The 14,408-nt window shown below is 41.6% G+C and overlaps 2 protein-coding genes across 2 annotated transcripts; one reads left to right on the forward strand and one right to left on the reverse strand.

Annotated features, from left to right (window-relative positions):
* Positions 1–664: 664 nt before the first annotated feature.
* Positions 665–11,125, reverse strand: LOC124118485. Its single transcript, XM_046480603.2, has 8 exons — positions 10,882–11,125; positions 9,389–9,463; positions 8,883–8,942; positions 8,652–8,711; positions 5,888–5,956; positions 4,471–4,769; positions 1,886–1,990; positions 665–1,216 (listed from the first exon to the last, which is right to left on the reverse strand). The coding sequence occupies exons 1-8, from the start codon at positions 10,919–10,921 to the stop codon at positions 740–742; spliced, it is 1,185 nt and encodes a 394-aa protein (XP_046336559.2). The 5' UTR covers positions 10,922–11,125; the 3' UTR covers positions 665–739.
* Positions 11,126–12,706: 1,581 nt separating this feature from the next.
* On the forward strand, positions 12,707–13,615 carry LOC125372111. The gene is made up of 3 exons (XM_048381148.1): positions 12,707–12,867; positions 13,139–13,338; positions 13,389–13,615. Exons 1-3 carry the CDS (start codon positions 12,707–12,709, stop codon positions 13,613–13,615), a joined length of 588 nt encoding a protein of 195 aa, XP_048237105.1.
* The last annotated feature ends 793 nt before the right edge of the window (positions 13,616–14,408 follow it).

Below are 14,408 nucleotides of genomic sequence, written 5' to 3' on the forward strand. Positions count from 1 at the left end.
ATTAATGCATTGTTATGTGAAGATAGGTATTAAATGATGCATTGTTATATGAAGATAGGTAATTATTAATGCATTCCGATTTGTTATATGAAGATCGGTATTAAATGATGCATTGTTATATGAAGATAGGTATTTAATGATGTATTGTTATATGAGTATAGGTATTTATTAATGCATTTTTATATGAAGATCGGTATTAAATGATGCATTGTTTTATGAAGATAGGTATTTAATGATGTATTGTTTTATGAGTATAGGTATTTATTAATGCATTGTTATATGAAGATATGTATTTATTAATGCATTGTTATATGAAGATGGGTATTTAATTATGCATTGTTATATGAAGATCGGTATTAAATGATGCATTGTTATATGAAGATAGGTATTTAATGATTTATTGTTATATGAAGATAGGTATTTAATGATGTATTGTTATATGAGTATAGGTATTTATTAATGCATTGTTATATGAAGATAGGTATTTAATGATGCATTGTTATATGAAGATCGGTATTAAATAATGTATTGTTATATGCAGATAGGTATTTAATGATGCATTGCTATATGAAAATATGTATTTATTGATGCATTGTTTTATGACTATAATCATTTTTTAATGCACAGTTTATATGAAGATAGTTTTTATTAATGCATAATTATATGAAGATAAGTATTTATTGATGAATTGTTATATGAACTGATCTTAATTCCACAGATTATCTAGTATTAAGCATGTTCACCTGGCCAATGTGACATTTGGATACTCGTTGAAAGGCGAGTAAAAGCTGCTTTTATGATCCCGAAACAGTTTGCTGAGAATGATGTTGATTGCAGATTGATCAAAGCGATGACATTTATTGTACTTGTGTATGCCAGTGTCACAGATAATGACGTCCATTGGGTTTCGCGGACACATGCACTTAGGACTCATAGCACAAGCCACCAATGGTTTAATGACGGCCTCACGTATCCACCGCTCGTTGTGAAGCAACAGGAAGCCACCGTGGTCTTCAGCGACTGGAGCTAGAGTACACACGTCTTCTTTCATGTAGATCATTGTCTCCATCAGAGTATGCTGTGCCACCGAGTGGACATCAGCGTAGGTGACAATGCCTCGTCTCTCCACGTCATCCAGTAGCTGGGGCATGGTTTTGTTCCAGAACCTCACAGAGGAGTCCACCCACACCAAGATGTCCGTCTTTGGGAGGTTAGCCTGAGAATAGAATGTGAGTGAGAAAAAACTGATTTTTGAAGATCGGTATACAAACCTTCTATAAATGAATTAATGTAGCTGCAAGCTTCTTTAATGAATTACACTGTTCAGATTATTCATTACATAGGACTTGGATGTTGTATAAATTAACCCAAAAGATATTTGTCACTAAGATTAGTCTCACCTGGGCTCGTGTGCCTTTTTGTAATTGCGATGTTTCATAATGATCATAAATAACGTTTCGCATTTGTAGACAGTGTGACCTTGTGGTCTTAAGTGCAGCAATCCATTGTGCAGAGTTAGGCCCTTGGTTATTTCGGGAGAGCATAGATTTGAATCCCAGATTTACCCCGGTCATAACCCCTGGTCTGACACGTGCTCGGGGTTTCCACCAAACTGATAACGTCACTGGTGGATTTCCACCCACAGTAGGCTGTAACGCCATGATAGAAAGGATACAAACACAGTGTTAATGATGTCTGCGGTCTGTCTTGTCTCTGCGCAAAGTAGATCATCAGGCATTCTTAAGCCCACCACTCTGTCTCCACACCTCGAATACACCTCAATGTATTATGGATGATTGCTAGGTACAGAAACTGCATCAACTGATGGTAGAACGCTCAAGCGTAACACGTACCTCCATGTAATATCATTCATCACAGAGCATACCTGTATGATAAAAGACTTCCAGGCGTAGCACTGTAAATCCTGCAGCCTCGGCGGCATCAACTCCACCGGGAAGCGCCTCAGTTCACAACGACAATCTCTCATCAGCTGTTGTTGCAAGTACAGTTAAAATAGAGACAGACGTTTGAGGGCTTATTGTTATCAGCGAAATGAATTTCTTGCACACAACAATTATATATCCATTATTGAATGCATTGATTACGTATGTAAGTGATCAACATAGTTATGTGCAGAAAGTGATTGGTAATGCATTGTTAAGTGCATTTGCTAATGCATATATGATGTGTTCAATCAGTAATTGGTACTGCACAGTTATTTTAAATGCACATATTGATAAGAAACGCACCGTTAGGTAAAGATGATAATGATTATTCGGTATTTAATTATATATACTGAACCTCAAAATAAACGTCATTGCATGAAAGTTGTCATTTAGATAGCTGGGTAATTTTTTTCAAAGTTTCTAAAATTTAACATTGTCCGGAAAATGAAAGTTGATGATAAAAAACAAAGCAGATGACAATAAAACCGATCGCCCAAACGCATCACGGCAACGGTCATGGTAACCCGATGCACGTGAGTTCCGTACAAATTGAAATGCACATGCGTTCCCCCATTTCTTGCCCTATTAAAATCCACCCAGATCGGATAACATTCATGCGTTATTGAATTGCTACCACATGCCAAGATTGACAAGTAATCAGCGACACCAAGCCCATGGACGATTGCAAGCTTTACTAACCGCCCGGCAAGTAGCCAAATCATTTCAAGTCCACGTAAGGACCATATACAGGGTCCAGCAATGGTACCAGACCACCAACACTACAGATGACCGACCACGTAGTGAAAGACCAAGGGTCACCACCCGACGTCAGGATCGTCAGATTGTGCGACAGCATCTTCAAGATCGCTTTGTTACTGCTGCGGAAACTGCTCGACAGACCATGGGGACACACCAGCGACACATTAGTTCGGACACCGTGCGTCGACGATTGACGAGCAGACACCTCCACTGTCACAGGCCACACCGAGGACCCATTCTGACACCACGTCATAGCCGGGACCGTCTTCAGTGAGCAACACAGCACCAGCATTGGCGCCACCAGCAGTGGAGAAGAGTCCTCTTCTCAGACGGGAGGCGTTACTGTATCTCAACAGCAGATGGCAGAGAGAGAGAGTCTGGCGACGCTATGGGGAACGTTATTCGGATGCTTGTGTTGTTGAGAGAGACTCGTGGGGTGGTCCGAGCATCATGGTGTGGGGTGGAATTGGTCTTGCACAGAGGGTCGACCCTGTGGTCTTCCAGAACATCGGTCCAGGGAGAGGCAATGGTGTCACAGCAGCTCGGTACATTGATCAAGTCTTGAGACCACACGCCATACCTCATTTGGCACGTCGACGCAACCACGAGTTTCAGCATGATAACGCCCATGCCCACACTGCGAGAGCAACAAGAGACTTCCTCCAGCAGAATGGCATTAGAACGAACCATGCAGCTGAACTGCGTCTGGCGTTCTTCAGAGTGTGGGCTCAAGTGCCTATTACCTTCATCAACCGCCTCATCCATTCCATGTATCGACGTTGCACGGCAGTCATCAATGCACATGGCGGACACACGAGATACTGACTTGTGATGCCATTTTCTCAGAGACTAGTGTTGTGTTTCACTTTAAGAACATTTGACACTTTAATTTCAACCTTGATGATCAGTTTTGCCACGTTTCATCTTTTTAATATGTCTCAAAGTATGTTTACAGTGTTTGGACAAATAAGGTTTCTCATATATCTATCCATAGTGACGTTTCTTTTGCGGTTCAGTATAATTCATCTGAAAATATAAGAACGATATTTTCCTAGAATGTTATAACCCTTTTCAGAGTAAGATAAATAAAAACGTACGACATAAACAGAACAATTCCCTTGTCCAATAACAGATTATCTTATCTCGTGATCCGATAAAGTTGACATTTGCATACACCACTCGACTTTGTCAGGTCAGCTTGACATGATTTGACATGTATCGTTAGTGTATTGATTAGAATGTGCAAATTCATGTTAGCAGTGCATTGTTTTGTGTTTTATGCCCACATTGTAATGCGATAAGTAGTGCATATAGTTATGTATAAATGCAGATTAGAAATGCACTGGTTCGTGCAGATTGTGATAAATAATATTTAATTGTCTTCACGTGAATCCAATCGAACTCGGGTCTCCAGCGTGACGAGCCAACCTTTTTAACCACCAAGCTACCCCAACGTCCTTAAATAGTGTCATTTAGTTCTTCAATATGTATAGTTGAATTTTCGACTTCCCCAACCCCTGGAATATCACATGGCCGGCACAAGGTGTATTGCATTTACACCAGTAACCATCAGGCAAATTCTCATTGATCGAGACTATTGGTTTGTGTGTCCCGACTGACGTCACACAACAGGCTTCGGCGTTCTTCCTTATTTTGGGATAGTCTCAACCTCACTCTAGTAATGTTGGTTACCAGTGTACACTTCTCGGAGTACATTGCTTAATCTATCTGTTTTATCATTCTTCACGACTTGTAATCATTTCACCTTTTTTCGTTGCCATGGTAACAGTCCCAGATCATAGTACACAAACGTGTAGTTACTGATGAGGGGGAAGACATTCTGATGGAGATTCTGGATGAGCCCCTGAGATTCGTTGAAGTGGTTATCGGAAGCTGCGGTGGCAAACATGACTCTCTTCCCCGTGGGGGGTTCTGGGAATAGCCCCAGCATGAGGCTGAGATGCTTGTGGTTGAGGTCCGACATGGTGGACAAGACACTTCTCAGGTTGTCCTCTGGTGTTGTAGGCCGGGGTCGAGGACAGGAGGACTCAACACAAGCCTTGCCTGGGGACATAGCGAGACGAATGTACTTACCAACTGGTACACATTTGGAATCACGAATGGCATGCATCAGAGTGAGTGAGTGAGTGAGTTTGGTTTAACGCCGCTTTTAACATTATTCCAGTTATATCGCGGCGTGTCAGCTTAATGTGGGAGGAAAGCCCGAAGTGATGTAGGTCACAGACGTTTACCACTTCGGTGAAACCCACGGGCACGGGTATGGTGCTGACAAACCTAGAAACATAATCGGGGCGAACCGGGATTCGAACCCACAATCATAGATTTCTGGCGTGCCCAAGGGACGCAACTCTGCACAGCGAATCGCGGCGCCCTAGACGACTGGGCCACCCGTGCCCCCGGCATGCATCAGAACACGTGAATGACAACACATGTTAGCTTGGGAACAAAGCGAGACGAATGTACCTACTAACTGGTACACATTTGGAATCACGAATGGCATGCATCAGAACACGTGAATGACAACACATGTTAGCCTGGGAACAAGAACATGGAACAAGGAGCGTAACATTTTCCGGTTTACATCTAGAGGTTACAATTAATGATTAGTTTAAAACTGAGACATTGTTTGTGTGTAATAAGGATAATTATCAACTACGAGGTTGACACACACCTTGCATTTAATGTTTTGGTTTAAAGACATGCAAAGCACGTTTCGACTGACTTGAATATATTTGCTGGAACTGCTACTTAGCCCGAACCTAGTCTTCCTTCAGTCATAGGGGGCACGGGTGGCCCAGTCGACTAAGGCGCCGCAATTCGCTGTGCAGAGTTGCGTCTCTTGGGCACGCCAGAAACCTATGATTATGGGTTCGAAACCCGGTTCGCCCCGATTATGTTTCTAGGTTTGTCAGCACCATACCCGTGCTCGTGGGTTTCCCCGAAGTGGTAAACGTCTAAGACCTGCATCACTTCGGGCTTTCCTCCCACATTAAGCTGACACGCCGTGATATGACTGGAATACTGTTAAAAGCGGCGTTACACACACCTCACTCACTCACTCACTTGTTGAGTCATAGATCTGGCAATAGGACATGCTCCTGGGTGGGTTCTTATTCATAAGACACTGACACAAGCGACAGAGCTGAGGAGGAGACACGAACCTGGGTGATCCTCCTCCTCTTCACATGACTTCACAGCAGTTTTCTTCCACAGGCCATGTGCTTGCAATGCTGTTACAATACAAGAACGTCATCAGCTGCTTATGAACGATTGTGGCGGTTGGGGGAGCCAAAAGTCAATCTTTTCAAATGCAGTTTTTCTACGCTAGACATTTTGAAAGAAACTTGATATGTTGTATTTCATTATCTTTCTTTTTTGTTCAAGTACGCACTCATTAATATTCTAGCCAAATGACGGCCTTTTTGCAGCCTGGTTGTGGAGTAATAGTTTCCTCTTGTAAACGTTCTCAAATTAGTTTTAAAAATAAAAAGATGAAATACTGCCCAGCGTTGGCAGATTTTAATATACTTAGTAATTAATTAATATTAATGTATGATTCTTTTACTGCCGATGTGACTTTTTCACATCACTCACGCACTCATTGATGTTAAAACATTATAATTTTAGCCTTTGTGAAATTTCCTTAAAAATCAAGGTGACATGCCGTGATATAACTGACATACGGTTCAAATGGGCGTTAAACTAACTCACTCACCCACTCCAATACCAAATATGTTTGAATATGCCTTAAAGATGCCAAACTACAGCCGTATTGTTTCAAATTTCATAAATTGCACAGATCGCTATGGAGCAGCCAGAAAATAATTGTGTTTTAAAAGAGAAGATTATCGTTGAAGTACTCTAATAAGAAATAATGAATACTCAAATAAGTTATTGCATGTACACCACCTGAGAATAAATTGATTTTAGCTTTATCCTTGATTCCTCAGTTTCATTAGAATCCATATAAAGGGTCCTGCAAATCTACCACCAAATCCTCGTCAAAGCTTTTAACGAACATATCATTCTTACAACATTCAACATATATAAAAAGGCCAAGAGAATGACCAGTCTTGGTTATCCTTCGAAACATATTGAAAATCAAAGATGACACCAGGTGTTTGCGAAAAGCAAGGTCTAATTAAATAGTGTGAGAAAGTATATGAGACAAGTGGAGTTAATCACATTTGGAACTTGAACTATCAAAAGATTTAGTTGACGTTTTTCAATCTCAGACCAGGAAAACATTTTCAAGTTTAAACCTTTTGATTTGACCAACCTTTACACATTTATCACTCGTGATAAACTGAAAGAGAAATTAATAAATCTAATCAAAAGGACCTTTATTCCAAATATTTTCCAGTGCATATTTAATGGATGTAGTAAAGTTGTTGAGAGCTCATATAACTCTTGCTCAACAGTTTTTTGATTAGGGTTACTACATTCAAGGCCTCAGTAAGCTTTCAAAAAGTGTTATGGTTAGGTGAACAATTGACTTGTCTTTGCATGTGTCTGTGGCAGGTGTCACCGATGGGGCAGGAAAACCTTTTTGCGACCTGATATCATCATTATTTAATAGTGATTCATAAAAGAAATATGCTTATGATATAATCGGAATCGTTCAATGGAACCTTAGCGGAGGTTTCTTATGATTATGGAAAGGTTTTTGTCACATATATTTCCATGTGAAAGTACATCATTGTGTCACTTAATGAGGTCAAGTTTTGCTTCCACGTCTATCTGTTTCTTAAAAGAAGCAAGAAAACCTATTTTATTGTAAACTTGTCGAGTATTCCAGACATACCCACAACCGTATTTATTTAAAATGTCACTGAACAAGGCCACACAATTTACTCTCCCTGGATGTGAAATCGACAATTCCAATTGAGCATTTATATACAGCGTTAACGACCCTCGTAGCTGTTCACTATCACAGGCCATTACAGACATTCAAAAGCAGGAGGAGTAGACAGTTTATCTCCTAAGAGCTCCGTAAGCAGTGTGCAGAAAACAATGTGCCTGGGGTTGTGTGTGATATTGTTTATTCAAAATCCATATACTAACTTGAAATAAGATAGTAAAATAGGATACATTATATTTCAATATAAACACCACCACAAAATAATAATAATGATAATAATATATAAAAAAAAATTAAAAAATTAAAAAATAAATTAAAAAAATAAATTTAAAAAATATTTTAAAAAATAAATAAAATAAAACATAGAAAAGGCTAAACCTGTCAGGGCTATGCTTTAAACCGAAAACATCTAATAAATTATAAGCCTTGATTACGAAGATATAACATTTAGTGTCTGCATAGAAATTCAAAATGACCAAGCTGTAGGACCAGTGGGATGATTTCGATTTTCCAATCGAAAGCCTCTACGTTTTATTCAAATGTTAAAGAAAGACACAGTTTGCTTACCATTAAGCTTCTCAATCAACATTCTCCATGAAGTGCCTGTTTAGGCCAATCCAGAAATATTCTGGCAGATATTCACATGAATTTACTAAATATGACACGTCGCCAACCAACCTTTTCATGGCGTTTTCACACCTTCTTTCTCATTTGCACTTACTTTTTTTATAAGTTTGTGTGAGTTGTGGTTGCTACCGCCAGAATATGACATGCGTACCCTTTTCGCGAACACTTGATTTTCAATGATCAATTCCTAACATTTTCATCAGGATTTTACATTTTTACACCTGGAAACTGTTTCAGCAGATATTCGAGACTAGTTGTTCTTTGGCGTGGGCCTTGTGAATTAACTGTGTGTGTAAACTGGACAGCATAGTTATGCTAATCATAATTATATATGGTAAAACATGCCGTGAAATTTGCCAGATGTGGTAAATAAGATCATCAATCTCCAGGACACTATTGGGGTCTGGTTTTTAGCAAAGCGCAACCATATTCCGTACCTTGTATTTTCCTTGTGTAATCCTTCAGCAAAACATCAAACCTGACCTTCTGGAGGGGAACTGGAACATAGAGTCTTATATAAGTCTAATCTCAATATCCTAACATTTCATCAGCAGTGTCAGGTGGGTGCGAGTGCAAGAACGAGTCAGTCTGTCCGTACCTGCCTGCATGAATTTGAAATTTTATATCAGAATGTCTGCAGTAACATGATCTAAAAATTTCATTTTTACCTGGTTGTATGAGGTCCACTAAATCTTCCAGGTGGGAAAAGTCAAATAGCCCTCTTCCAACTGGAACGAAATAATGTTTGGTCACCCTGTCACATAGTAATAATACCATCATAACAACATAAGCTTTAAACACAACTGTTTGTAACTCCTAATTGCATGCCTTGAATTTCCATTATAACAGTCCAATCTCCAGTCTCGTGCTCATTTACATTCCTACTTGTCCTACTTCTAACTGTATGCGATAGCGGCACAAAATGTTAGGAGGCACAGAACCTTAAATGAACCCTTAAAAAACCTTGCTATCATATCATAATATGACTAATGTATACCAAGCCGTACAAAAATGCATATGTCCCTTTACTCTCTGGAACGAATTAGAATTCCCAGGCTCAGCCGCCCTCTTCCACACCGACGATCAAATGGTCGAGCTGAATGTTTTCATAGCTAAGATTATGCATTTAGACGAAATCGGTTTCTAAGCAGGTCCGTGATTCATCGCTACTTACAGACCAGTCCGGATATATAAGCTGGGATCTTCGTCTCGAAGACGCTGACAATGAAGAGCACCACGATGACCAGAACTGTAACAGTTTCATTGGGATTTGTTCACCATAATGTTATGATAACATACTAAGGCCATACTATTTATTTCCATCTTCTTTTAAGGTGTCGATCAATAACAAGGCTATGGCGATATTTTACATTTCAAATTTAAGTATCGCTTTTCACAGTTTTATTAAAATTATAACGTTTACTCCTATACGAAACCTCTTGGAGATTCGAGGACCTCCATAAGTCACGTCAGGTGAATTTTCTAATCAGGCAATGGGCGTCGAGGCTTCACAATTCTCGATACGAGTGAGCAAAGCATTCACACAAGCATATCTTCTTTTTGTATCTTGAAACCGAAATAATCGGAGAGCTCCGAATGCAAAAGTTAAAAGTCGCGCTAGCATATCATGTATGAATATTTTATAAATTCTAACGTTTAGGACCGCCATGACATCTTCACCGCAAAAGCTGTACTATCAAGGATATACTCATGTTCTGTTTCGGTTTTTTGTGTGGATAAAATAGTAACGTCCGACTCGAGGTGGTAAGTAAAAGTGAGAAAGGAATGACGCCGAATAGTTTTGAAGGCTGAGTTTTGATTGTCCCAAGAACACAGGCACAATTCATTTAGATCTGGTTGTCAAGTTCGCCCAGGGTTCACCTGACGTAACTCCACATGGAGGTGTCTTCGTATAGAGTAAACATATCGTCTGCCTATGAAGAGCTAATCAAGCAATTGACTGTTTTGATTAGGACCCAATCAGCTTGTCACAACTGTTTAATCCTTTTAATCCTCATCCTTACTTTAAATTTGGCTTCATTATCCGTGTGCTTCATTACCTGTGAGCTATTTGGAATTCTTACAGCACATTTGGCTTCATCACATTATCTGTATGCGGGGGGCGGTGGGGTAGCCAAGTGGTTAAAGCGTGCGTTCGTCACGCTGAAGACCCGGGTTCGATTCCCCACATGGGTACAATGTGTGAAACCCATTTCTGGTGTCCCCCGCCGTTATACTGCTGGAATATTGCGAAAAGCGGCGTAAAACTATATTCATTCACTCTGTATGCTTCTTACCTGTTACTATTATCTTGTTATCTATTACCTGTTGTTGTCAATGTTAATCTGCTGCTTATCACTGGCACGGCGTGCTGGGGAACTATTCTGCCTTGGGATCTCTTGAGTGTACAGCATACACTTTATTATACTCAACATTCTCAAATATACTCAGCCCGTTTCATCAAAATAGCGAGTGAACGCGATTCAAAATGGATAGCTCGTTTATGCTTGTTGCCCGTCGACGCATAGCGGAGGCAATTAAGAAGACACTACCAACTTTGCCTACACATCTCTGAAACTCTGTGGTATGGTATTAACCTTACGAGATTTCCTAAACCGTGACATCGCTGCCATGATGAGGTTAATAACATCAACGAAATATACTTGCCTGCTTTTTTCCTGTGCCGCGCCAGGCGACATCCTTCCATGTTGAAATATCTGTCGATAAAGTGTATTCAGATCTCATCTCAGCGAGTAACCTATCTGCAGGTGCAAAGTTCAGCTGTTGTAACATCATCCGGTAGTGACTCCATTGTTTGTGTTGAAGGTTTAACTATTAATTCACCGCGCTAACTCGGAGTTCGAATGACATCTCAGTGGTCGTGTCATCCCCGATACTAGCTCGCTCTGGGTCTTCTAAAAAAGTCATATTCAACTCCTAGTTGAATAACAATTAAAATATGTATATTTGACATTTGTAACACCAGTGTTGGGCAGAACATACCATAGTATCTGACAGTAGTTTCAGTTATTCCTTATTATGCATTGTATTTTAGTTAAACTATTTAATTGGCGTTAAATGGAGCTAAATGGGGTGTCTGAAACCCTAAGTTTTCCCATCAATTTTGTTTTATATTGCAAAAAAAACAAAATCTATTTTGAAAAAATGTTTAAGAAATATATTGTGCGTTACCGTCCTAGCTTATGAAATACAGTGATTTTTTTAAAGATACACATTTTTATTTATATTTGATTTTGGTAAGAAACACTTGAACATGTAAAAATGTCTGTCCTGGTACCGAGATGAATCAAAACTGAAAAACGTATGATCCTTCAATATTCCCAGAATTCCAAATAACAGAAATACACCTTACTTCCTGAACTATCATGGCAGCAGTGCCCTTCAAGTGAGAGAAGACTTTGGACAATAATACGTTTATTTCTATCATGAATGACCTTTTTCCAGTGTCTGTACTGCATTTAGGAGTAAACAAATGTCTTTCCACAACCATTTTATCAGAATATTAGAAAATATAAACTGGTCTCAACATTTCAAGGGTGAACACATTAAACAAAATTGTTATTAATGTCAATTTGTCTATGATGTAAGTGACTGTGCTATTACCTTCAAACATGGACAGACACTGGTGGTAACAGCTTAGACATTCCCTGGTAACAGCACAGACTTATCCTCACCTTACATTTTCATTTCAAACTTTGCCAATCAGTGGTATAATTACCATAATAACTCAAATAATTCCTCTTGGAATAACACAGGCATTCAAGAGGTTATACATTGTTTGATAGGCATTACTTATTTAGAAGTTGACGGATGACAAGGTAGACACAATGTTATGGATAACAACTTCTTTAATACTGACAATGCCAGGTTAAGCATGCAACATTTTGGTCTTTTTCAGATTAAGATGGCTCTTTCAGCAATAGAGAAGCAGAGAAGATATAGGTCCAGGCGAGATAAAAACCCAGTGATTTGCTTAGCATCGAGGAAATCATCACTACGGAAATCAATGTTACAATTTGTGAGAATTGAAACGTGAGCAATGTGGAGACAGGTGGTGATATGGAGAAAGGTGAGGGCAGTGTGGAGAAGCAGGTGGTGAAATAGAGAAGGGTGTGGCAGCGTGGAGTAGACAGGTGGTGAAATGGAGAAGGATGGGGCAGTATGGAGAAGACAGATGGTGAGATGGAGAAGGTGAGGGCAGTGTGGAGAAGACAGATGGTGAGATGGAGAAGGGTGAGGGCAGTGTGGAGAAGACAGATGGTGAGATGGAGAAGGGTGGGGCAGTGTGGAGAAGACAGATGGTGAGATGGAGAAGGGTGAGGCAGTGTGGAGAAGACAGGTGTTGAGATGGAGAAGGGTGAGGCAGTGTGGAGTAGAAAGGTAGTGAGATGGAGAAGGGTGAGGGCAGTGTGGAGAAGACAGATGGTGAGATGGAGAAGGGTGAGGCAGTGTGGAGAAGACAGGTAGTGAGATGGAGAAGGGTGGGGGCAGTGTGGAGAAGACAGATGGTGAGATGGAGAAGGGTGTGGGCAGTGTGGAGAAGACAGATGGTGTGATGGAGAAGGGTGAGGCAGTGTGGAGAAGACAGGTGGTGAGATGGAGAAGTGTGAGGCAGTGTGGAGAAGACAGGTGGTGAGATGGAGAAGGGTGAGGCAGTGTGTAGAAGACAGATGTGAGATGGAGAAGGGTGAGGGCAGTGTGGAGAAGACAGATGGTGAGATGGAGAAGGGTGGGGCAGTGTGGAGAAGACAGATGGTGAGATGGAGAAGGGTGAGGCAATGTGGAGAAGACAGGTGTTGAGATGGAGAAGGGTGAGGCAGTGTGGTGTAGAAAGGTAGTGAGATGGAGAAGGGTGAGGGCAGTGTGGAGAAGACAGATGGTGAGATGGAGAAGGGTGAGGCAGTGTGGAGAAGACAGGTAGTGAGATGGAGAAGGGTGGGGGCAGTGTGGAGAAGACAGATGGTGAGATGGAGAAGGGTGGGGGCAGTGTGGAGAAGAAAGATGGTGAGATGGAGAAGGGTGGGGGCAGTGTGGAGAAGAAAGATGGTGAGATGGAGAAGGGTGTGGGCAGTGTGGAGAAGACAGATGGTGTGATGGAGAAGGGTGAGGCAGTGTGGAGAAGACAGGTGGTGAGATGGAGAAGTGTGAGGCAGTGTGGAGAAGACAGGTGGTGAGATGGAGAAGGGTATGGGGCAGTGTGGAGAAGACATATGGTGAGATGAAGAAGGGTGGGGCAGTGTGGAGAAGACAGGTGGTGAGATGGAGAAGGGTGAGGCAGTGTGTAGAAGACAGATGTGAGATGGAGAAGGGTGAGGGCAGTGTGGAGAAGACAGATGGTGAGATGGAGAAGGGTGAGGGCAGTGTGGAGAAGACATGGTGAGATGGAGAAGGGTGAGGCAGTGTGGAGAAGACATATGGTGAGATGGAGAAGGGTGAGGGCAGTGTGGAGAAGACAGATGGTGAGATGGAGAAGGGTGAGGGCAGTGTGGAGAAGACAGATGGTGAGATGGAGAAGGGTGAGGCAGTGTGGAGGAGACAGGTGGTGAGATGGAGAAGGGTGTGGGCAGTGTGGAGAAGACAGATGCTGAGAAGGAGAAGGGTGGGGCAGTGTGGAGAAGACAGATGGTTAGATGGAGAAGGGTGAGGGCAGTGTGGAGAAGACAGATGGTGAGATGGAGAAGGGTGAGGCAGTGTGGAGAAGACAGGTGGTGAGATGGAGAAGGGTGTGGGCAGTATGGAGAAGACAGATGGTGAGATGGAGAAGGGTGAGGGCAGTGTGGAGAAGACAGATTGTGAGATGGAGAAGGGTGAGGCAGTGTGGAGAAGAAAAATGGTGAGATGGAGAAGGGTGAGGGCAGTGTGGAGAAGACAGATGGTGAGATCGAGAAGGGTGAGGCAGTGTGGAGAAGACAGGTGGTGAGATGGAGAAGGGTGAGGGCAGTGTGGAGAAGACAGATGGTGAGATGGAGAAGGGTGAGGCAGTGTGGAGAAGACAGGTGGTGAGATGGAGAAGGGTGAGGGCAGTGTGGAGAAGACAGATGGTGAGATGGAGAATGGTGGGGCAGTGTGGAGAAGACAGATGGTGAGATGGAGAAGGGTGAGGCAGTCTGGAGAAGACAGGTGGTGAGATGGAAAGATGAAAATGTCAAACTGTTCGACTGCAAAAACTATGG

Source organism: Haliotis rufescens, unplaced genomic scaffold (genome assembly GCF_023055435.1).
Source record: "Haliotis rufescens isolate VD_foot unplaced genomic scaffold, xgHalRufe1.0.p SCAF_1, whole genome shotgun sequence".
NCBI classification, from domain to species: Eukaryota; Metazoa; Mollusca; class Gastropoda; order Lepetellida; family Haliotidae; genus Haliotis; species Haliotis rufescens.